Source organism: Echiichthys vipera (assembly GCF_963691815.1).
Source record: "Echiichthys vipera genome assembly, chromosome: 15".
Taxonomy (NCBI): domain Eukaryota; kingdom Metazoa; phylum Chordata; class Actinopteri; order Perciformes; family Trachinidae; genus Echiichthys; species Echiichthys vipera.
The window spans coordinates 9,972,169-9,998,083 of NC_139840.1; the positions used below are offsets into that span (position 1 = coordinate 9,972,169).

At 42.8% G+C, this 25,915-nt stretch overlaps 2 protein-coding genes across 2 annotated transcripts in view; both read left to right on the top strand.

Annotated features, from left to right (window-relative positions):
• Positions 1–10,309, top strand: part of prkci (protein kinase C, iota) — a 32,174-nt gene extending 21,865 nt beyond the window's left edge. Inside the window, exons 10-18 of the mRNA XM_083928230.1 lie at positions 1,002–1,099; positions 1,991–2,077; positions 2,180–2,315; positions 2,457–2,544; positions 4,517–4,642; positions 5,090–5,169; positions 5,526–5,615; positions 8,285–8,400; positions 8,487–10,309. Coding sequence (XP_083784356.1) covers positions 1,002–1,099; positions 1,991–2,077; positions 2,180–2,315; positions 2,457–2,544; positions 4,517–4,642; positions 5,090–5,169; positions 5,526–5,615; positions 8,285–8,400; positions 8,487–8,574 — 909 coding nt within the window. The 3' untranslated portion in view covers positions 8,575–10,309. The remainder of the gene's footprint in view (positions 1–1,001; positions 1,100–1,990; positions 2,078–2,179; positions 2,316–2,456; positions 2,545–4,516; positions 4,643–5,089; positions 5,170–5,525; positions 5,616–8,284; positions 8,401–8,486) is intronic.
• A 6,070-nt stretch (positions 10,310–16,379) lies between these two features.
• The window catches only part of skila (SKI-like proto-oncogene a), a 34,550-nt gene continuing 25,014 nt past the window's right edge, over positions 16,380–25,915 (top strand). The window contains exons 1-2 of the mRNA XM_083928779.1: positions 16,380–16,493; positions 18,718–19,999. Coding sequence (XP_083784905.1) covers positions 18,878–19,999 — 1,122 coding nt within the window. The 5' untranslated portion in view covers positions 16,380–16,493; positions 18,718–18,877. The remainder of the gene's footprint in view (positions 16,494–18,717; positions 20,000–25,915) is intronic.

The window sequence follows — 25,915 nt, forward strand, 5'->3', positions numbered from 1 at the left end:
CTGCAGCCAGTTTAGGTGAATAAAAAAGGACATGATTAGGGCGTTTGTAGAGCTGCAACTAACAATTATTTTCAGTATAAATTAATCAGTTGATTATTTTCTCCATTGTTTGATTGTTTTTCTTTTTTTTTACAAAAGATAATAAAATAATTCAAAGGGGTCGTCTTCACATGTCTTGTTTTGTCACACTAACGGTCCAACATATTCACTTCACAATTATATAAAACAGAGAAAAGCAGCAAATCCTCACATTGGAGAACCTGGAATCAGAATCAATTATGAAAATATTTGATCAATTGATCGTCTTAGGCATTTTATATGATCTTACTTACTTGTTAATACTTAACAGAGGTTTAAAGGTGTAAATCTACTCACGAAGGAAAAATGTACAATTGTTCAAAAGCGTAACTGGCCCTTTAAGTCTGTCCAGTGTGACAATAACACAACACCTCCATCTTTTGAGATGTGAGAAGGTTTGTTAATAGTTAAGTCATTCACTGCCATGTATAATTAATGCAATTAGCAAAATCAATTGGAGCTGTCATTCATAATGAACATTTGTCTCATTGATTGAGCATCCGCCTTGTGCATCTTGTCTGCAACACTTTGAGTTTAGTATGACGACGGCTTCCAAGCAATCAGTCTTTCTAAGAAGGTGTAGATAAACCATCATGTCATCAGAAATTGATCTTGACGTACACATGTAGCAGCACAGCCAGAGGCAATGAGAGTAGTTAGCCTTGATTAGATGCACTTAGCGTGATTGACAAACTGACAAGTGCCCTTCGATCAATGGTGTTCTACTGTCCCTATCAGCGTGAGCGGCATCCGTGTCCAGACTTGGACTACTGGCGCAGCCCTTTATCCTGCTGCTGCTCATCCTGGTCTCTAGGATGGTCGATCGAGCACTGTGCTTATTCAGCTTTTATAAGTTCAAGGGTACTATGCTTGAATGATCTCTGATTTACACTGGAGGCGTTTCTTTTGTGTTTCTCTTCCAGGACATCGACTGGGTCCAAACAGAAAAGCACGTTTTCGAGCAGGCTTCCAATCATCCCTTCCTGGTCGGCCTCCACTCCTGTTTTCAGACGGAAAGCAGGTGAGAGCATTTGCATCTGTTTGGGTCACACGTTGTAAGTGTACATTGTAGGAAGACACCGTGTCATAAGAAACCATACCCAAATTATGAAATCAGTTGCTCATAAAACGGTACATACGAGTGCTTCAAAATGACACATACAAGCGTTTCCTTACTTACTGCTGCTTACTATTGACAGGGCCGGGAGCAAAAAAGCATTTTAGCCTCCTAAAAAACTATTTCAGTTTAAGTGTAGACTATATTTACAATATGTTTTGTCATTACTGTCAGAATCACCCATTTTATTTCCTGTACGTATTTCATAAGCCACTGAAAGTCTGACCCAAACAGCTGATCTGTGGAGTCATGGTGTGCTTCACAGTTGTGCTTATGTGTAGGATTACAGAAGTTATACGGTTGAGAAATCGTAGTGCCAAAGGAAAGAGCTGTCTGACGGCAAGGTTAAGTGGTGAAAATATTCTAAATATAGCGTACACTTAAACAGTTATTGCTTTTTTATGGTGGCTAAATTCCATTTTTGCTGCGTCCCCTGTTGATAGCGGGACACTGCTTAGCTTCTTCTTCTTCAGACTATGGAGGAGTACGTCATACAACTTCACTTTAGAATATCTGAACCATCAATTTAAGGTCTGTTTAAGGTAATTAGCACACTTTATTAAGGTCAGGAAAGAGTGTGGTCATGGGACATAGCCCATCATGGTTAAAGCATTAAACCTGGAAACTTGGTTTCAAATATTAGGTATTTGTTTTAACAAGAAATATTAATGGCTGTTAGATAAGATATGATTTACAGCGGAAGAAGGAATCTGAGTTCCTTTTTAAAGGAAAACGGTTTTGTATTATGTCTTAGAGCAGAGAGAACTAATCTATAACATTTCCTTTTTTTTACAGACTGTTCTTTGTTATTGAATATGTGAACGGCGGAGATCTTATGTTCCACATGCAGAGACAAAGGAAACTCCCAGAAGAACACGCCAGGTAGAGTCACACTTTTCGTCTCACGTCTCATTAAAAGGAACAAGATTGATTGTCTTTTTGTAGAAATATGTGATTTTGAATCCACATGAATCTCTTTCTCAGATTTTACTCAGCAGAGATCAGTCTGGCGCTCAACTACCTCCACGAGCGGGGAATCATCTACAGAGATCTGAAGCTGGACAACGTGCTGCTGGACTCTGAGGGACACATCAAACTTACAGACTACGGCATGTGCAAGGTGTGGATTGCAGTTGTGCATGAAAAAGGCACTAATGATAACACGATGCACTCTAGATAAAAGCACCTGGAAAGCCGCGTAAGTGTCGTTTTACACCCCTATGAGATGATCTTGCAGCTGATGATCTTTTTGTTTTTGCAGGAGGGCTTGAGGCCAGGCGATACAACAAGCACTTTCTGTGGTACTCCCAATTACATCGCCCCCGAAATACTCAGAGGAGAGGATTACGGTGAGAATTACAACACACAAGCCCTTCCTAGAAGTGCTATCCTTTTTTGCTATGATACAATAAACGATGCATTATACAGTAATACCTGCAATGCTGCTCTCTGTCACGATTATGGGTGCTACAGGGTTCAGTCTTCTTGAACATGAGCATACGTAAGATAATACAATGAGATGAAACTGAGGAGGAACTCTGTGGGGTTGAGGCTAAAATGTTCATATAAACAAAAACAAAACAACTAATTATGGCAACAAAATAATCAAAGCACTTGTTACCTTCTCTGAGTGCTGCTCTCTCTTAACCCATTTAAAATGTTCTGGCCAAAAACAATGTGGGTAAGGATGACTAGCGTGTATGAAGCATCAAGCATTAGTAACAGCCAAAGTCAAGTCAATTTTATTCATATAACAACGAATCGTAACAGAAGTGATCTCCAGACACATTTCATTTAGAGCAGATCTAGACCATACTCATAACTGACAGATCACGTTTCACCATGAGCCATGGGAATAAACTCCCTTTTAATTGGGTAAAAACAAAGGTCAGGTAGTCTACTTCATAACTGAGCACTGCATGTATAAATATCTATAAATACAGTAGAAAAAAACATCTCCCTGGTTACCAAAAGAGGTACCATGGTAAAAAGTTGTTAAAGGATCATGCCAGTGTTTTCCCATGTTAACCTCATTAAACTGTAGAATATAACAAAAGCCCATAGTTATTAGAACCTGGGGTTTTCCTGCAATGGCAAGTCCAAATGTCACCAAATTACACCATCAAAATGTCTTTATATCTATGTACAATATCCCTGTTGGATGCACTGTGATGATTAGACCCACCACGGTTCCCTATAAATCCACGTCAGTGCTTAATAGAAAATGGAAAATTGTTTGCTTTTGTATAAAGACAACCAGTTTACTTTTTTCTGATGAACAACCAAATTAAAACTAATTTAATTACACGTGAGCTACTCGTTTTGCATGGGTCCTGCCTGCACAGCGAGCGACCAATTCTAATTATTATAAATTACTCTGAGACTGATTTATTAAGTGTGCAACAACAACAACAACATAAAAGAGGCAAAACAACACACAAGAGGCTTGTTCCTTTTTTAAAAGGGTGGAAAAGGGATAAATAACTATCACAAAAGGAATTATTGTGGAAAGCTTTCTACGTGTTGTTTCAGTGATGGGGCTCCATTTTGATCTGGTTTCCAGTCAGTTTCTGCTGTTGCTGACAAATCTCTTATCAAACCTTTTGTCTCTTCTCATCTTTTTTTTAACATTTTATATATTGTGATGCTCATCTTATTTTCAGGTCGTGAACGTTAATCAGGCTTCCAATAAATATGATACAGTTTCGGTTTCTCTCTCAGCTGACGAAAAGTCTTCAGACATCTTTGAGGTGTTGTTATTTAGCCTTAAGTTATTAATTTAGCCTAATAAGATTTGATAAGTGCAGTGAATAATGGATTTGAATTTTTAAAAAAGCTTTCAAACCCCATCCCTATGTCCATATTTTGTATTTTAATCTCAAAAACACACGTGGAGCACATAAGTGATATTTCTGACTTGAATATACTGCCTATATCTAGTTTAAAAAACACTTTTCGTAAATCAGTGTGTATATTTCAATATAACATGAACTAATAGCCCTAATTTGCTTGTTCTGAAAAACGTTGAGCAGTTAAGTATGAGATTTCTTGTCACGGTGGGAGTGGTTGCTATAGTAACCTAAAACACTGTACTCTTACGCTTTGTCCAAATAAAAAAGTAAAGGAGTTAATGAGAATCCTGCTTAAACATGCACAAGCGTTGCTTTAAAGGTTCTTTAATGCCCTTTTTTCTGGCTCTGTTAATGAGATTAAATGACAATTGTGTGCACATTCTTGTTGGGTTAAAACATCTGTGCTCTATCTGTGTTCCCTTCTTGTCATAAACATGATTTATAATACACTATCTGTGTGTGGATTCAGGGTTCAGTGTTGACTGGTGGGCGCTGGGCGTGCTGATGTTCGAGATGATGGCGGGCCGGTCGCCCTTCGACATCGTCGGGAGCTCTGACAACCCGGACCAGAACACAGAAGACTACCTCTTCCAAGGTAACACACACACACACACACACACACACAGCTAAGGTTTATAACTAGAGGAAACAAACAGCACAGTGGAAACATGTAACACCTTTGTATTAACACCTTTCCAGTGGCCAGTTCTCACAGCACCAGGCACATGCCATCTGTTACAGGGAAATGTGTGAATGCATGTAGAGATTTTATCGTTTGTTATTCATATTTATTTATATATTTTATTGTTTATTTGTATCAAATGGTGTCAGTGTTTTGTTACTTAAATCATATAAAAAGACCAAAGCCATTGACACTTCATTGAAAGGCTTCTGTATATATATATGTTCAACATGAGTATACCCAGCAGGATTGAAGTCATAACTCATAACTGCAGCAGTGTCAGTGCAATCTTCTGGCATTTTAGCCTCAAAGGACCGTCTGTCTCACCCCCCTTCCCCCTTTTCCTCCCACCTCCTGCAGTCATATTGGAAAAACAGATCAGAATCCCCCGCTCGTTGTCAGTCAAAGCCGCCAGCGTCCTCAAGGGATTCCTCAACAAGGTAAGAAGGGGTCAGACAGGTCTGGCTCAATCTTAAAACGGTGTTGGCTCCTGCTGGCCCCAGAGAATGACATTATTATGGCCGTAGCAGGAGTCAACTACCATCTCTCACTGTCTATCATTTTTCTTTTTTTCACCCCGGTCCACCTGTGTCTCAGTGTGGCTTTCGCACCTTTTCACCTATCCATAATACGTTTTTCCCCCTCACTGAAATCCACTCCTCTTTTCCACTCTTGTTACAAGTTCTCTCCTTTTCTCACCCTCTCCACCTTTCTTGCCCATTTTCTGACATTTTGTCTTTCTCTTCCACCCTCATCTCACACTGTCTCTCACCTCTTATCTCCCTCGCTCCCACAGGATCCCAAGGAGCGTCTAGGCTGCCACCCTCAAACAGGCTTTGCCGACATCATGGGCCATCCTTTCTTCCGAAACGTCGACTGGGACCTTGTGAGTCACTGTCTTTTATTCTCTCCGCATGTTGATTTGCCTTATTTGTAGCTTTAACCACAAATTCAGTGCCGCTGCATGCCCGATATATATTCATATATCGATTTGAAGAGAGAAGGAAAAACAGTAAGGTGCTACTAGACAGCAGAAGGTCAAATCTAAGTGCACAAGGTCACCCTCTTTCTCCTGCTGTGCACATGAAGCTCTGTGGAAGCTGGGGGTTGTGAGCATTGGCATGAGACTCATGTCCTTGTGGAAAGCAGACAGATAGACAGTTAGAGCACTGAAAAACAAACGTGGCAGAGGACTGACAAGCGCAGATAGGCTGACTAAACAGACTGACCAAGACAGGAAGCTAGAAATAAGTGGAGACGGATTACCGACTGACAGAAGAGCATAGACTGATCACAGACGCACACTTCCTTCTCATGTGTCTGACAGAGAAATCGTTTAATCCATCGGATTGTGAAACACCTGTTTATTATCATGAGGAAACAGTTAAGTGAGCTGTACTGAATATTCAGAGCTTTAATAAAGCAGCAAACAAATATTTGCTATGCTAAAGATATGCTGGCGTAATGCCGTCCTGAGCAGAGGATGAACAACCCCCAGTGGACAGACAGGAATAGCAGTGCATTTTATTGAAAAAAGTGAATTAATTACTTTAATGTTATCTAGGGTCCGACTAACAGTTATTTTCCTCATTGATTAATCTCTTGTTATTTTTCCCTGCTGACACAAGTACTGTCAAGTATGGCTCACAACTGAAAACACAATAATATTCAATTTACAATTATAGAAAACAAATCCACACACACACAAGCTGGAACCAGCAAATGTTGGTGTCTGTTTGAAAAATGATAATAATTGTTACTACTTATCACAAATCGACATTATTTCACCAAAAGATTTATGAATAATAAATTTGATACAAAAATATTTTACTATTTTACAGGTTTTTAACCTAAAATAAACAAATAACATTTCAGTTGAATTCAAAAATCAGATCAGTTGAATTTTAATATTGTGCTGTATATTACTCATATTGCTCAGATAGCTAGTATATTAAAAAAAAACACACAAATTAACCATTAAACTGTTAATTAAATTAACAGTTTGTTGTTTTTTTTGTTTTGTTTTTGTGGGGATTAGAAGAGTCTGTTCAAAGGTTATATCAGGATTTATAATCATGATTATTATGACATTTGTTTTATTTGGCATTATGGTGGAATTTATTTAATTAGCATTTTAAAAGATGCATGTTATTTTGTTGTGGTTTTGAAAAAAATAACATGTTATTCTCCGCTCTGGCGACCGAGGCATAATGTTTTTAGATTGTCCATCCGTCCATCACATTCTTGTGAACGTGATATTTCAGGAACCTCTGGAGGGATTGTCTTCAAATGACAAAAAAACGTACACTCAAGGGCTCAAGGATAAACTGATTAGATTTGAGAGGTCAAAGGTCACTGTGACCTCACAGCATTTGTTAGCCATAACTCAACTAATTATGATTACATTTCACACACATGTCTAAAAGGATAAATGATGAAGTGATGACATTTTACATTGAAAAGGTCAAATTTACTGTGAAATCATAATGTTTCTGTCCATTATTCATACTTGAAACTGAGCTGATCAAGACTGTGTGTGCGTGTGTGTGTGTGTGCGTGTGTGGTGGAGGCAGAGGTGGTAATTCTAGTTTTTAATGAACTGAATTGAACTTTTTGCCTTGTGGCTCAGTTCCAAATTAAACTTCTTTATGTCAATATATTTTCTAAAAGTCTCTGTACACGTGTAAATGATCAGACAGACAGACAGACAGACAGACGGACAGGGCAGCTCGCCAGGGATTAACATGACCTCTTTTCCCCTGTTTGGTCTGGAGCAGGGACTCACCAGTCGGTCAGAGTGTCTGGGGCGATCAGCTTACACCCCTCCCTTCCCGTCTCTCACACACACGCACACACACACGCGCGCACACACGCACACACGCACACACTAACCTGAAAGTTTGTTCTGTAGTGCACCTGTTAGCCTGCAGGGGGAGCATTCTTACAGACACCTTGTGTAACATTGAGAGACACATGAGGCACTGAGTTGCAGCTACACTGTGATAACTGTAATCTGAGGCGCTGTGAGTGAGAACAAGTGCGTCATCAAGGTTTTATTCACTGTTTCAAAATGACACACCAGGATCTCTGCTTTAGTATTTATGATTGGAACAGGATGGAAATCTGTGGTGGGATGAAGACCAGAGAAAGATTTTAGTGTTGTCTTGTTAGTGTGCTTTTTCAGTGCATTTGACATAAATGATAGGCGCAGCTCAGTCCAGATTACAGTAGGGGCTGCAACTAATAATTTATCCGCTTTTTGATTTCTTAAATAGTCTATTCATTTAGTCTACAAAAGGTCAAAGAAAAGGTGAAAAATGACCATCACAATAATATAGGACAAAGAAAAGAAGCGAATCCCCACCTTTGAGAAGTTGGAACCGGAAAATGTTTGACATTTTTGCTTGTAAAATAAATAAAATGAATTATCGATTATCAAAATAATACAATTGTCATTATTATATTACTCAATTTAAATATTGATTAAGGGATTACAAGCGTTTTTAATGTCAGTGGAGGCAGATCAGGTTGTTGACTCCTGTGTTGTTATTTCAGCTGGAGCAGAAGCAGGTGGTCCCTCCGTTCAAGCCCAACATCTCAGGGGAATTCGGACTGGACAACTTTGACGCCCAGTTCACCAACGAGCCCATCCAGCTCACGCCTGATGATGAGTGAGTAACCAACTCTTTTTTTTTTATCTTGTTGGAGTTAATACAACGTGTAATATTTCACTTCACCTTCCTTCTCTCCATTATAGTGATGTTGTCAAGAAGATCGACCAGTCTGAGTTTGAAGGATTCGAATACATCAACCCTCTCCTGATGTCTGCGGAGGAGTGTGTGTGAGGGGACTTGACATCTGTGCTCATACACACAACTCACACACACACACACACACACACACACACACACACACACACACAGACACACACACACACACACACATGCACGTGTTACGTGGCGTCTCAGTGTCTTCAGGCTGCATGGTTACGAGACAACCCGGCAACATCAACCTTCTGTTCGAGGGCCGCACATGCACAGTAGAACGCTTATTTGCCAAAACCAGTCTCACACTCTGCCATTTATAACCACTTGCCCTTAAGCCTACCTTCTTTCTTAATTATTTTTTTATATCACATAAATCTGCACTGATATCGATTTTCTCATAGGGGCCTCTTTATCGGTAGCCAACAAGGCTACAAAGTTCTTCCAAGGTTGCTGTACATGGGGGGGCGGGGGATGAGGCACGGCCCCTGACACATCCTCTCCTTCCAGCTGGTGGAGTGTTTTCAATGCGTATTTTATTTGTAAATATATGAATCTACTATAAATGTTAGACAAGGCCTTTTTAGCTTCAAGCCACAGCCGGACAAAACTGACAACTTAATCATCATAAAGTCATTTTGAGCATCCCTTCTGTAGAGGAAAGAAGAATCATAACACTAGCCTTTAAAAAAAACAAAAAGATAAAAATCTATATATTTTTTTCATGTTTTATTTAACAACATCATTATATATGTTGTTCTTATGTAATACATGTCCAGCCTGAGTAACAGAACCAAAAAGGTTCAGGCTTTGTTGTTTAGAAGAATACACACAACATCTGGAGAACGGAAGGTGTCGGCTTCGAGTCCCTTCTTCCCAGAATGAAGGAGCGCATACAGCTGCACCCGACCAACACTGAGAATGAGTTAATGCTCTCAAACTGTGAATGAAAGAACTCGCTGTGCAGGGGAAATGGGCTGGAAGCAAACCAAACCTGCACGCTGGAGCACAGGTTAACGTTGACTGTGCAGAACATCCATGAAATACACATTCACGCAGGACCAAACTAACATTTTTTCTGAAAAATGTCTGCTGGTACGAATTATAAGGTACAGTATGTACATAAAGAAGATGTGCTGTCCCAAATCACAGAATTTATATATTCCATGTTTTTTGTGTTACTCATTTTTGATACTATGCCTTTCTGAAACGTATGGTCTGTCATCTCTTTTTTTTTTTTTTTGTACTTTCTCCATTCCATGTACATCTTTAGTTTCAATGATCCAAATATTAAGTGATTGTTGAGTTGAGCTCAGTCGGTCAGAAGTCCAAAGCCACGACACAGTGCTTCCTTTAAACTGTGTCTGCTGTGCTCCATTTTTACCATATCTACCATAACCTAAATTAGATATTTTGTAAAACTGCTTAAAAGCATATAAAGGCTCTGTAGAGCAGCTCTCTAGCCCTCACTAAGTGATGGTGCATGAACCTCCAGACTCTTGTCCAGTCGAAGCTTCTCTCTACTTGGAAAATGTTTTGGGCTCAGGCGGTGACCGGTGGAACTCGTACATCTGTTACACATGTTATTTTGGCTTTTTTTTGTTACTTTCTGAATCAGATTTCATTTTGAATCTTTTTTTTTTCATCACTACATTGATTCCGAACTGGGTCAACCCAGTGGAAACACTATTTGTTGTAATTGTTGTGTTTTGGGGATGTTTACCACCCAGAGGACTCTGCTGACGTTTATTATTAGTGTGCAAAGAAAAAACACAGATCGTAAAATAAACATTTTATTTCTCTCCTTGTGGTAATATGTGCTTGAGTCAGTGTGGGTCTGTCATTTATTTAAAGGGACCGATTTTACACTGAGGTCAGTGTATTCCTTATGAGGAGTGCTTTTAAAAAACAACTGTAAAGTCTGAAAAAATAACCCTGATGATGTCATTATCTTGAGTTAGACTTCAGGCTACATGTTTGAAAGAAAACCTGCTGTATAAACTGGGGACATGCGTTTGAAAAGAGGAGCTCTCAGACCCCCATGGGCGTCTGGAGAGATGTGTATTAGGCTTGAGTTGTTCCTCTCCAGCTGCTTGTGTCTGTGCTGGTCATGTGACTCCTGCCCGGCTTTTTAAAGGCCCTCTCCGTACCCGGGGGTTAAAAGGTCATCGACACCGTTGCCCTCCCCTGTGCCCCTCACACAGTGCTGGGCGCTGCAAGGTGAAAAAAGTGTCATGGAAATGATGATGTGTCAGAAATAATAAAACGGATTGATTTGTGTGCTGCAATAAGTCGCACAATGGTGGATAGAAACCCATTGTGTGAGGCTTATTGCACATCCTGCTCCACTAAACCATTATGTATTGTCTCAATTGAACCAGATTTTGTGGAAAATTACTCCCCTTGTACAACTACACGGGAGAAATACGGCATCGCTGCATGCAGGACGGGGATAAATGTCTTTGCATAATTCTGTATTCCCATGATGGTACGTTTGACATTGTTCCTGTGCCCTCTCCAGTAGAGAACGGGGGGGGTACCCCTCCCCAGGCACTGGCTCCACATCACCCTGTGGAAGACTAACCTTGTATAATTAATGATATAAAACAGAGCAGGATCTGAAAAAAACATCATGTTTTAATTGCTCTTATCTTGTTGGGTGTTTTATACCATCCCTGAAGGGATTAATTAAGCAGCAGAAGAATCATACTTGGTGTTAAATGCAATCCCTTAGTAAAACACACAGCAATTTAAGGTGTTCTATTTGGCACGGTCTCCATGCTATCACACTACATTTACCGGGGCTTTAGTGGTGCTCTTGTTTGTAGCGCTGAGGTAATGAGTTGTTCTTCAGCATGTAGTTAAATATACGTGTTCCGCCCTCCATGTAAGGTAGCATCAAATTGGTGTGTGCTACTGAAGTGATTGTAATGATATAGTGGAGTCATCTTGAGTGAATGGGGCTTACAAGTAGAATAATGAAGGAACCCTGCTGCAGTAATATACATTGATGACTTGCATAAACATGAGTGAAGCCATCAGGACATATAGGAGAAAGGTTAGAAAAAAATTAACTATGTATACGCAATACATGTTTTTACACAATAAAAACAAGAACCTTGAATTAGTAATGTAATTACAGCTACGAAGATGGGTTATATTATGTTTAATGTCAAGAAGTACTGTTTTGAAATCCCCTGAGTGTGTTATTTAATTTTTTCAGTGTGGTTTCAACTTCAGTTTTTCTTTTGTGCTCTTGGCGTATGTTGTATTTTTTTGCAAGACTACCAGTGATTCAATGCAGTATTAGAGGACAGGTTCATATTTTTTCCTTCATTTATTTGACAGGACAGTGCATTTTAATAAGCGTTGCTGTAAAAACTTGCTTGAAGTAGCCAAAATGCTATTTTACATCTGTAGTCCCAGGCCAGATGTTACAATAGACTCCCTGACAGTAAAGGACACTAGAGGCCATCTTGGGTTGGGATCACAGCAGCTGTGACGCCAAATCAGGCCTAGGGCATAAAGTGATGGGGCAATGGCAACTTCCCCACTTCGAAACCCCCCTTCCTTTCAGCGCCGTTGCTCTGATCACACCCAACTTCGACCTCAACATTCATATTGATCTTAATAACACCCCTGAAGGTTTGTGTCTGTATGTTGCACGGTTTTGACGCCGTTGTAGTAGGTAGTGCTACAGTAGGTATCTCCAGGCCTACACTTTGCCATGATGACACACACACACACACACACACAGATCTGAATACTTCCTCCATCACTGGTAATCACTACTCCTTTCCATACTGCTTGGTAAGCAATCCCACTTTAGCACAACTTTAAAATATGTCAACATGAAATATGTATTTCAAAGTTCAGCTGAAGAAAATCACCTGCTATCTCAGTATGGTTATTTTATTCTGCGTGGACACAATGTTTTCACAATCACAGATGGTCTTCCTCAGGTGAAAATCATGCCCGCTACATGCACTCAATTGCCAATTTATCAAATCCGGGACACACACACACACAGCAGAACATTATCGGAAGATCTGCCCTAACCTGTAACACCTCAGACGGTGCGGTGAAGGCGTTTGACCTCAGACCAGCACTTCAGCAAGCATCATTACCCCAAATCACAGATACATCCACTGAACAACTCAGGACATATTTCAATATCCCACATTGATTCCAGACAGGATGTATGAAAACGACCGTGAGGTGTCTGCCCCCAGGGTCCACTTAGTACTAAGTCCAATAACAGTTAGACAGAGTCTAATGGAGAGGCTTATCAATGTGCCAGTCTGTTACTCTGTCTGGAAATCCCAGCACTTTCACAACCACTCACCGCGCTTACCTCCTCCTTCAGCTTTATGCTTTACCCCTAATGAACAATCAGCTCTGGTCACAATATGGCAGATATGAGATTAATTTACTCCCTACAGTATAGAGAGTGATGTTATTACAGGAAAATCAATGTGCCTCTTGTTGTTCTCTGGGGCTGGACAGGGTATACGCACATCTGCTCTCATAATACAACTGCTGACCTTGCTGTCAGAGTGAGCCAGAGAGAGGCTGCGGCGAAACGGCCGACGGTGTTGTTTATCAAAGCTTTATCAAGCCTCTCTGCTCTCACAGATTTGTGACATCAGACTGTGGGTCGGTCAGCCAACCGGCTAAAAAAAAACACACAAACAGCGTATGTAGACAAAGCACGATAACCTTTAAAGATTAAGATTTCAACCAAGACCAGGAGCTGTAGGTGATGTATTCAGATTCAATAGAAAACGGTTGCTAGGGGAATTTAACCTCCAAATTACAATATATTACCTATCATTCATAAAATCTCCTTCCTGACCTCCTCGTGTTCAGATTTCATTAACTCCAATCATTGCTTACGGCACAATAGAGTGCCTGGATGACCCCTTGACCTTTAGCAGAGGATAGGTCCATAAAAAGAGTGTGGGGGAGGTGTGGGAGAAGAAGAAGCAACCCTTTTGCCCATTGAGATCGTCCTCTCTTATCCTCTCATTTTCACAAACTTGATGGAAAGCCAGCAAGCGAGTTAAAGCTTTCTGTGGTGTCAGTTCACGCACGCAAAGGCCATGTCAATACACTGACCTGCAACATGGTCCAAGCTACATGATTGATGAGTCTCTAAAAGACTAGATTTTACAGGGAGTTATGCTGCATTCATGTGCTCCTCGGATCGTCCCGTTCTAAGAGTTTGATGTGATCGTGAGCTTAAAGGGATCGTTCTGATTTCCTGAAGTGTGGTTGTATGAGGTACTCATCCATATTCAGTGTATTACCTACAGTAGATGAGGTGTGGATGTCACCTTAAAAAACGCCCGCCTAAAAAAAAAATCAATATCAGTCTAAGTGTACGCTATATTTTGTATATTTCCATTGCTTCAATTTGCCGTCAGACAACCCTTTCCTTTGGCATTACATTTTCTCAATGTATTCCTACACATAAGTGCAGCTGTTTATGGAATAAACAAATACAGGAAAATAAGCATAGTGTATAAATGAGAAGAACTTTTGCAGAAGGAGGCTGAACGACCAGAAGACAAAGACACAAGACACAATATAGCATACGTTTGACTCCTGCCTGCTTCTCCAAACAGGTGATGTGCTTATTGTCATCCACTGTTGGTAATACACTATCAATAAGTGGTCTATCTCATACAAACCCACTTCAAAATAGGGTCATGTCATATCAGGGTTAATGCTGCTAATGAATAACTAGTCTAACTAATCTAGGTTAGTCTATGTGGACTAAAGGTTACAATCTAATGCCATATTACAAAAATGCAGTACATAAAAAGTTTCTTAACGTCAATCCAAAATTTACTTTCAACCTCAATGTTTCTGCGTAATATGATGTCAGCGCGGAAAGTGCTGCACAACACTTTTCCCTGACAGATGTTTTCCTGAGGCATTCAGGAGAAATTTCCCAGTCAACAACTAATTTCTCAGATTATTCTGACACCACATGGACGCAGCAATAGCTTCCCACCTTAAAATAAAGATGTCCTCCATAAAATAAGCTCTTTGGTTATTGAGGTAAAAACAATCATGGTTGTATTATTTGACCTGGATACTGGATTCAGTTAAATGAGAATTGCTCACCTGGCACATACGGCAAAAAAAAATGCTGGGCCTCCTGGTTCACTTCTGTGATATAGACCCGCTGAATACGCACAGTCTCGGCTGGTTTGTCTCCTGCTGACCCAGTCTGAGAGCTCGGTCCATAGATGTGACATTGGCATGAATCACAGAGTTTTACATCGCTTTTCTCAGCACGAGAAACGTTTTACAATGTAAAGATTTGGCTTCAAAATTCATAAAGGAGAGAGTTACAATCAGACTTGTGTGCAGTTTGAGGTATTCTGTCAACAGTTTTACAGACAGGCGCCGCCGCTCGTCATCAGGCAGCTGCTTGGGCCCCCAGGCCAGTAGGGGGCCCCTGAGGGCTGACAAACTTTAATCTACTGACAATGCACAAAGTTTACAATGACATTAGCGACTCCCTGGTTCATTTATACAGTCTATGGCTGATCCAATATGAAAGTGCCAAAGTCCGCAGTTCTCCGAGTGTCCAGTAGGAGTAGATGCGCAGTAGAGCAGTTTCTCGTTGACCCCCGTGTTAAACAGGCTGATTTCACAGCATAGCTAAACCTATCCGGTTGTTAAGTCGTGACCTAACGCCCTTTCAAAATTAGATTTCCGGGTCCAAGCCTCGTATTTCTACAACGCAGTAGTGACGTGTTCCTCGTTGTTTTAATAGATCTGAGTTTGAAAAAAACTTTGTAATTGTCACTCTACCTCTTTCTTATCGATGAAAAAGATTTAACTGACGAAAGCGGTGATCGTGATTGTTCACATATTCGGCCGTTGTGTCCCGTTTATTTCAACAGAGCGTTTGGACCCGGAAATCGTATTTTGAAAAAGTTTTTACGTCAGACTTAACAGCCGGATTTAAGGCCTGGTACAAAAAAATATTCTCGTCTGTATGTTTAGGTCATATCTCCATGACAACACTTTGTACCAGGCTAGTTTTTATTTTATTGGAGGTTAAAGTTTATGAATAATTAGGGGTGCAGCCTCTTGAGTGGCCCACACTTCTCCTCAGAAGTAAACGTGGACGTATCTCCCTTCCCCCAACGTCACATCAATGCCCTTTTTTTGGTGAGAGGAAATGAGGTGGAGGCAAAGTCTGACAAGATGGCGACTCCCCTAGGCGAGGACGATTGGATCAAGGCCAGAGAACGGACCCCGACGTCTATGTAGGAGACCTGACCTCCCACTCCATTTGCTAGTTGTTATTTTTACTCCCCTTGCAAGTGACTTCATGATTCAATTTAAACAAACCTATAATGCTGATAAACGCTGGTTCCAGAGGCCGCCTGTGAATTTTTGCCCAGGTCTCAACTGCCTCTAGAATCGCCTCTGTTCACAGAAGTGTCTTTTATAATTGGTGGCCTATGAAGAACATGCTTTTGAGCCACAGGGGTATTTTTTGTGACCAAGACTGAGAAAAAAAATGTCTGCGAGGTTGAACAACATTCTTGTAATAGGCTAAATCCAGAAGAGGACCCAATTCCGGACCCCTAAGGACCTCTAAAAGTCCCCGGACCCCAGTTTTGGCACCCACTGACTGCCCGCTGTTGACGTCTGTCTCAACCTCTCTGCTCTCAGCTTTACTGCTGGAGGAAACAAATCCTCCAGGCTGTGCGAGACAGACACACACACACACACACACACACACACACACACACAGACAGACAGACACACAGACAGACAGACATACACACACACCCCCGCATAGTTTCCGTCAGCCGGGTGACGTCTCCGCCTCTCAGCTCGTGTGCAGTGTGACGTCGCGGGGCTGTAGTGGAGCCTCTCGAGCTGCATCTTGTTGACGGTCCGCGAGGCTTTTCCAGTACCGAGAAGACCCCGCGCGAGTGAGGACGAGCGACACACGCAGCGTTTTTCAGGCAAGTGTTTACTCGATTTAAAAAAAGAAAAGAAAAAAGAGACGGAGGTTTATAAATGGACGTTTATTTTTGCTTTTGAACAGTATTTGTGGATAGCGGATCCCAGCGCGTGACGACTTAACGGTTGAGTTTGAATCCGTGCGTTGAGTCGACGGAGCTGAAGCTGCCGCGGTGTCGCTCCGTGTCTGGGGTTAGTTTTACCGTCTTTACCGCTCACTACACCGAGCTGTCCTGCCCGTCTCTGTCGCCACGGACACGGCTGTTTAGCCCTGTACGTGTGCTGGTGAGCAGCCTGGTTTATTCTCGCTCTCCGGGTTAAGTTAACCCGTCTGGGCTCTCGTTAGCCTGCTTCGTAGCCTCCTCTGCTGCTTTACAGCCAACTGTACCGGGGTAACGCTGGGGGAGCTATGCTAAGCTAGCGCAGTTAGTATTGAGCCTTTTAAAGACAACATTTCTCAAATGATTTTCAGACGAATGCGAATATTTTTTACGCTTTAACTTTCTGGTACATGTTTGTTGCCAATTTAAGTATTTATCTTCGATTAAAAACAACGTGACACACAAAATGCGTATTGTTTAATGTGTTGTAAAAGCGATTTGACCGCTGGGTGTATGTGTAGAGCCAACGCTACCTGTGTGTTTTAACATGCCGCGGGGGAAAGCTGCGGCTGTGAACCCCCCCCGTGCCCTCTCCAAGTCGGTGTGTGTGCGCGCTGGACCGCGGTGCGTTCACAGACCAGACTGTAGTGTAGACAGTGAATGTCATTATCAGCGCTGTCTGCATACCAGTGCCGTCCTGGCGAGCCAGCAGAGGAGGCGAGGTACAGTGTGCAGAATGGAGGAGGAGGGGTAGCTGGGGATGGAGCAGAGCAGTGAGCATTTTCGGTGTCTTTGCAGCAGCAATAAAAGGATACCAGAAGTGGAGGTGACATTAAGAAATACCCCGAATTGCTATTATTGGCTTTAAGGTTGTTTGAGAAATAACACCGCGTATTTATTGAGCGAAGCAATGCGGCTGAAAAAATCTGATCTGGTTGGAGTTTTTGCAGCCAACAGGAATTCCGAGCAGACTGGGGTAGAAGCTGGAGACCCTATTTTATTGATCTCTGATCTGATTTTGCATGTTTATTATTATTATTATTTTTTGTTCAATCGGCCCACAGTTATATTTTCCATTAAAAAACGCCCACTTAGGAATCGAGGTCCGGGTTTGCACAGCCGCAGCATTTTCTGTCGGCGGAAAAAACAGGATGGGATGCTGACATTTGCAAAAGCATGCAGATCCATGCACCGTGATCAATTAGCCGAATGCAAAGCCGGAATCCACATTTAATGTAGCTTTATAAATCTAACGCAGCATAAAAGCTCAAATGATACAGTAAATGTTGCATTTTCAAGCTGAGGTGCATCCAGTCTGCCGTCTCTTGCTGTCATATTGCAGCAGTGGCCACTATCATCTAGATTGCGTTTTAAATTGGGGATACCAGCTAAGTGTTGTTTACCTTATTACAGTCCATTTAGTAATTCCGCAGTAAAGCTTGGGAGTAAAAAAAAAAAAGGGGGGGGGGGGGGGCACCGCTTTCCATGCCGCTGTATGTCACGCTGTGAAAGGTCTGGGAGAAGGGGACGACTGCTGTTAAGGCTTTTATCAATTGTTTTTCATGGAGTTGATGGGGTCAGCGTGGGGTAAGCAGACCTAGTGGAAGGCACAATATGGTTGGGAAGGGCACTTTCATTTGCTAAGTGAAATGTTTTTGACCATTGTATCAGCCTTACATTAACAATCTAATGGGAGAAGGGCGGGGAGTGGAGGGGGGGGGGGGATTTCACTTGGGTTGGCATGTCTGGTCAACTGGTTTCGCTTGTTAAAATTCTCACTTTGTGCTGGAAAGTTTGTTTCAAAACCTTTGGTGAACCTATATGCAAATTTCCCCTGGGGTTCAATTACAAGGGCTGAAAAAGCCTCTTGTTTGTGTGAAGTATGGTAATGGCCATTTGGTTTAGTGGGCAGCCATTGACAGATTCAGCCCCCGACCGGTGAAGCGCCAAAAAACATTTAAACTCTTTATGGATATTTCATGGTCCACAACATTTTTTATGAGGTCATTTTTAGATCGTTTAATAATTTACCAGAAATTAATGGATTTGCTAGTTTGGATAATGACAGATTTTTTTTTTTTCTGCCTCTTCTCTGTTTTCTAAATTCCTGTTTTTTCATCCTCAGGTAACGGATCAGAACATTGAAAACTTCAGTCACCATCATGCATGTATCTAACTACCAGAAGATTTGTTTCATTTGAAAACACGTAAGGAGAAAAAAAAGACTCAAAGGAATACTAGAACTCAGTCAGCAGACAGAAACAACAATAACCCAGTGCTTAGACATGGCCGGCACTCAGACCAGTTTGAAAACCCCTTTCAAAGACTTGACCTCATTCAAGGGCAACATGAAACGACTGTACAGAGAGCGACTGGAAGACGCGCCCATCAAGAAGCGAGTGATGGCGGAGATCAACCTAAAGCGTCGCAGCTTGGATTCCCTCCCCAAAACTCCCAAGGTGAAGAGGGAGCAGATCGAGGATCTGTGCCACGACTCTGACATGGATGTGGAGGGTCGGGCTGAACTGCACATGTTGGGCTCTGCTAAAGCCCTGGACCTGAGCCCTGGGCTCAAACACACACTGGCCCAGTTCACCCTCAGCAGCCAGAGCTCTCTTGGGGGCCCAGCTGCCTTCTCAGCCCGCACCGGCCACGAGCATTCTCCAGCCGGCATGCCCCCCCTGCCCTCCCCTCCTGTTCTGGGAGGGGGCCCTCTGCTGGTTCCCTGTGACAGCTCCACTGAACTCACCCACTCGCTGCTAGAAGGAGAGTCTATCTCCTGCTTTGTCGTTGGGGGAGAGAAGCGGCTTTGCCTGCCCCAGGTGCTGAACTCCGTGCTCCGTGACTTCTCACTGCAGCAGATCAACACTGTGTGCGACGAGCTCTATGTCTACTGTTCACGTTGCGATGCTGAGCAGCTGCACATCCTCAAGGTGCTGGGCATCCTGCCGTTCAACGCACCTTCCTGTGGCCTCATTACACTGACTGATGCACAACGGTTGTGCAACGCTCTGCTGCGTCCTGGGGCGTCCTTGCCTGCCGACCCCAGCGGTAAGCTGTCGACCCATGGCCTGCTGAAGGAGAGCGAAGCCAGTTTCCAGGTGGAGCACCAGTGTTTGGGGAAGTGCCAGGGTCTCTTTGTGCCCCAGTTCTACACCCAGCCCGAAGCGCCCTGCATCCAGTGCGTTGAGTGCCAGTTGCTCTTTTCACCACAGAAGTTTGTCATGCATTCACACAAGTCCCCTGATAAGAGGACCTGCCACTGGGGCTTTGACTCAGCCAAGTGGCCCTGCTACCTGCAGCTTGCCAGGAAGTACCAAGGCATGCCCGAGGAGCCAAAACTCAAGCAGCTCCTGGGTGAGGTCAAAGAGAAGTTCCACTACCAGCTCAAGAGGTCACTAGACAAAGTAAGTGCACGTCAGAATGATACCTGTCTTTGTGTGTCTTTGTTTGTTTCATTCTGGTAAGGATGCCAATTAAAACAGGTTTGTTTTATTGGATGGAGTCCTATTATAGTCTGTGTATTCAGCAGGTTTGACGCGTCTACCTTACAGCTGGTGTTTTCTTAAACCTGCGTTGACCTAGTTTGTGTTAGAGGTCTAGGACAGGTGGTGACATCTGCCTGGCCAGGTCTGATCCTACGAGGTTAGGCCAGCTGGCCACAGCTGAAGGGGAAGTGCATCAATTGTCCCCAAAGGTCACCTGGAGGTCACTGGGAATGTCACTGAACAAAAGGCAATGTAGGGGGCTCAGGAAGAGTCTCTTTAACGCCTATATAAAAACTATATGTCAGCAGTTAATTGTTTGACCTTTTTTACAACTGTAAAATATACAAAAACATTTTCTAGTTTGGTCATGGTAACTAGAAGTAGTCTTCCTACACAATTTGAGAAAATGGAAAAGATAATTTTGTGCAAACCAAGACAGTTTTGGCAGGTTAGAGAAATGTTACATAAATCCTGTTAAGAGTTGATCAGCAACCTGGAAAAAATGTAGAGGCTCTTTGAAATAAGGAAAAATCTAGCTACAGTTCCAGGACTGGAACTTTGACATAATCATTGACCGTTTTACCTCCAGAAACAAACCTGAAAATGAAATGACTTCATTGCATTGCCAGTAATTATCACTGCTGCAGAGACTTCCAAATTATTTTGGGTTAATGACTGATGATTTTTACAGATTCCTTTTATTCTTGCTATTTCAAAAACAACCATGTCAATGCAGTATCTAAGCCACAAGGGCAACAAACCTATTGAAAAGTCAGCATTCAGTGGTGGGAAAAGCTCTAGATTGTTTCCCTGCCATTGACTGGTTTATGTCTCATGACCTCCCCGTGACCACAGTGGACTGCCCTTTTTGTATTGTTTTTTGGTTAAAGGTGGGGTTGTGTTTTTGTCCATTTGGCGTGGTTTGTTCAAACCCAAATCCACCAGGTCAGACTGATTTAAGTGAAGTACACCAGATTTAACCAGCAAACACGCATTTTGAACACAAAGGGGTTCTTTTTAGATTTATATTTTACATTGATTTATGTGTGATAGTAGGACAGCAGACATTTTTGTTGTTTGTGCACCTTAGACAGGGAGATGCCTTGGTTTTTTTTCTCTGTGTAGTTAACTTGATGTGCAGGAAATACCGTCTGCTGTCTAGTCTAGCGTCCTGACCACATTCCTGTCTCGCCTCTCCCCAATTGTCCTCTTCCTCCGCCTCGGTTTAATGTATGAATCTTGGAAGACGAAGACATTCTTTCTCAAAGGCAGAGATGTTTTAATACCACAGAGGAAACACACATATGCACAAAAAGCAGCATACAAAGACACAACACACAAAATCATATGCTGAAGGTGGGTGATGATGAATCCTACAATTTTTGGTGTGTGTGTGTTTGTGTGTGAGACGGTGCCAACCTCAGTGTGTGTAATGAACGGCTAGTATGACACATCTTTGTCTGTCTCTGTCTCTCACTTTGCCAGTCTCACCACAGTTTCAGGTGCTGTCTTCTCAGGCGTGATTTCTCAGTCATTTTTTTCCCTTTCCGTTGTTGTTACTTTACTTTAAAAAAATAAAAATAAAAAATAAAAATCTTGCAGCCTACTGCTGGGTGTTAGTGACTGGACTTTTTATTGTTCTGTTATCTGTGAGGGTTCATCAGAAATTGTGTTGTCAAATGAAAAGTGAAACTTCAGCTATGTTTGTGTAGGCAGAGACACGCAAAGTCACAAACGGCTAAATTCCTGGAAAGACAGTTGCCTGTGAGTCTACAGGAAGCAGGTGATTTTTAGCATTAAAGAGGTTTGCCACTCCGCCCCCAAACCTAAACGGATGTGCGGGTGTGCAAAAGGTCATTGGCCAGAGAAGGAGGTGACCTGACAGTGTCCCGCTTTACTCTGTCCTTCCACTCTCTGTTTATGTGTGTGTGTTTGTGTAATGAGTGTGTATTTGACTGAACAGGAAGTGAGGCAGACGGACATGTCTCTCACCCTGAACATCCTCCAGGGTCTCTGTGTCCAGCCGGCTCCGCTGCACTGGCTGTGTGACTCATACTTTCCACATCCCAGTGGATGTTAGTGGAAGTCCAGCCAGGCAGCTTATAGTCACACATGCTTCTTGGAAAGATGGCTCGCCTCGGTGTGTTGGTCTAACCCCGACTGCAGAGCCTTTTCCCAATGGCCCTTATTTACACACAGTGTCAATGTGCACATTTACAAGCAGTTCATAGTTTGAGCGGAGAGCTCTAAAAGAGAACAGACACAAACAAGGGAGCCTTCTCAAAGTTTTTTTTCCCACCTTCTCCAGTGGCTACTGGTCCCATATCCTGTTAGGAGTGTTTGGTTTGAGAAGGTGCAGTTAAAAACTCCAGGACGTGCTCTCTATAAACGTCGCTTTGTGCCTCGAGGCACTGCTACCCTGTCTACTGATCCCTGCTGTGTAAATAGAGTTTGCTAGACAGACGCCACCGATAGACAGCAACAAGCTGAAGCCTTATCGCAACTACAGTTATTTCAGTATCTGACAGACAGTGAGATAGTTTTTCCTTCAGTGGATGTGATGGTGATGTACTTTCCACTAAGACAATCATGTGTTGTCATTTTCAATGGGTATTTTTTTTTATTTCACAAGACAGGAAGTAACAGAAATCCCCATTCATGATCATTCTGTTTAATTTTGCTACATGTAGGGATGGGAATTGATAAGATTTTACTAATTATCAGTGGAGGTATTGATTCTGCTTATCGGTCTGATTCTTTATCTATTCCTTTATTGATTCCTGATCAATTTTGTGGGAAAAAAGTTTTACTATTCCCAGGTTTTCAGCGTCAACACAACTGTACTGTAGATGAAATGAGAGAAAATGTGTATGGCATTGTTTTTTTTTAAGGTTTTCAAGTTTTTTCAAAGAAAGAAATCTGCTACGCCTGCCTGCATCAAGCTCGGAGGTATAGGGATCTTGTTCTCAACTAGAATGGTGCTCGATTCCCATCCTTAGCTGTGTGTTGTTAACTTGGTATGTTATCTGGCAAGCAGTGTATTATAAAACATCTGACTGACGAAATCCCCAGTAGTGCTCGGTATTAGGTCAAGTCACAATTTAAGATTCAAAGAAACACAAAGTTAATTTTTTTATGGTCTAAATTGTAAATAAATTCTACTGGTTGATTTACCAGAATCTGTCTAAAGTAGTTTTGAAATAAGAAAACTTTATCACATGATATTTTAGACATATTTTCCACGCACTAGCGACCCTAACCCCATGGTAAAGCATAGTGAACATAGCTGCGTGTTGCTTATTTGCCTCAGCCTTGTTTGTGGTGTAGTGCTGGCCCAGAGTCAGAAGTGTCAGACGGAGAGAACAGCCTTCCTCTGTCTGTCTCGCTGGCCAGGCTGTCACAGTGGCTGCGGCACAGACGGTAGACAGCTGCATCTCTCTGGCTTCCTCTGTTTGCTATTTGGAAACCAGTGACTTCATTACCGCAGACCAGTGCAGCTGCACTCTCTGGCTGTCTCCTGGGCTGTCTGCTCTGTCTGTCTGTCTGCTTGTCAGTCATTCTCCTGGGCTGTATCTAATTGGATTTTGGCAGGCAGGCTAATCGCTCAGTGTGCTGTCTTTGCTATCTCTTCCTCCTTCCTCTCTTTTTTTTATCATGACGTCAATCTTCCATATGCCTTTTCTTCTTGGGTTCATGTCCTCACCCATCTTGACTTATGGCCTTCTATGTGCTCTTCTTCTCTCTGCCATCCTTTACTCACCATCATCGCTTTTGCCTACATGTGTTTGTAAACAGTCAACACCCACTGGGCCCCAATCAGCAGACAGTAACAAAATAAGCAGCCAAATGACCCGCTAAGTTGATCGTTACATAAGCAATAAGACCACTTGTGTTCATCTGCAAGGCGGATGAGAGGAAAGCCAGTGGCTATTGATCGTGTCTCCGACCTTGATGGATGTGGCGAGTTGTCGGGTGACACAGACACTGAATAGAGGAGGGAGGCGATGGACCAAGAGGGAGGCAGGAGGAAACGGAAGAAGAGTGAAATGAGTAGACTCAGTTACAGGGGCCGCAGCTGGTGTTGTTGCATAAGTTCCTGTCTGTGTTCAGACATGTGGATCAGTTTCCCGAGTTAACCTCACCTCTGCTTCTGCTGTCGTCTGCCTTAATTTTGGGAGCTCAGACAGGCCTCCAGACAGAAGTAGCGTTAAGCAGACACATAAAGGGTATCTGTGGTCAGGCAGGTCTGGGGGAGGCATTTGAGCAAATGAGGTAAGGGCGGAGAAGCGAAGTAAAGAGTATAAAACAACAGTTTAGAGGGTAAAGCCTAGGCAGGTGGGTCTGGCTGTTGTCTCAGTCACAAACTGCACTACACTTTGGTCGTCTGCCATGAAACAGACCATGTTCACAGCCATAAGGTTGTGACACGGGGCTTGGGGCCCAGCTCTTCTTTCCCCGAGTTGAAAATTAACCTCTCCAAAACCTGAGCTGAACCACAAATCTAGACTGGAACAGCCCTCTGGGTTGGCCAATCACATGTCAGCTTGCTCGCATTTCCCCAGCTAACACTCTCTCCTTTGCCCCCCACCCCACTAAAAGACACCCATACACATATTTCTATGTCTGTTTGTGCGTTTTCCAAAGAACAATTATCCACTTATACTCAATACACAGCAGCTTCTTTGAACGCTGGTCCAGAGTAGCCTATAGTATGTAGTTTGGTGTGGGAGGCTGTCTGTGTTTCCCTGTGCAAAACAGGCTGTGCCTTGGCCAGTGTTTGCTGCCTGTTGTAAAGGGCTAAATGGGGCCCCGCAAGGTAGGAGGGGCTGAGCTGAGGGGCCTCTGGTATGTCACCATCAGGTCAGTGCCAGTATCACAGCTCCATTACAGCATTGCAGCCCACAGAAGGAACGTCAAAGTCATTACTTCTCAGGCTTTTTCTTAAAAAGATAAGAATCAAGTTTGGAAAATGGTCATAGGCCTCAACTACAGTTCAATTCACCACTTTGATTTGTTGTGCACCAGCTCACACCTTATCTGGTGCACGACAACCACACATTTAAACCTTACCATTGGTTCGCTGGTGGTAATTTCCCACCCCAGCTGCAGCTTGTTATGTTTGACTGTTTTCTCGGCTTGGACTCATTTTCCACCTCACCACCAGAAGAAGAATATAATGCACTACTGGACTTAGCAGCATGCAGCAGAGATAGGTCAGATTCAGTGGAGCCTCTGCCACGTCTGACAAAAGTCTCAAAGACTAAACTGGATAAGCCCCTCCCAGCCAAATGTCCTGTGGGCTCTAAAACAGTCCTGACAGCCTGTTTGCATGTTCACTGTGCTCTCCCCCCTTATGGTGTCAGACCAGTTTGTTGCCTCTAAGGAAAATGAGAGCGAGAACAAGTGAAAGAGAGGGGACTGTAATGGGCTACGAGTTCAAACAAGACTGTAAGAAGAGAATGGGGCTTGGATCGTAACACGTCTGACTAGCTTGCCTTGGTTGTTTTGCGTGAGACCGGAATAATGAGGAGTCTTAATCGATGTGTTGATGAGAAGATTAATTGTCCACTGTCTGGTTTCCCTAGCAGACAGTCAGATGAGCAGGTTGTCTGTGTGTTGGAGGCAGGGAGTCAGAGGCAAGGGAGTTATACTGTAAAAGGGTTGTGGGAGACTGCCAGCCTGTGCGTGTTGTGAGCAAGCAGGGAGATCGCGTTTGCATTTGAAAGGCTCTTCTGTGCCGCCTTCCCAGTGGGAACGGTGATTAATGAAGATATAAATGGAGAGACCAAGAGATGGCTCTTTCCATAGGAACACCATATACACAGCAGACACACA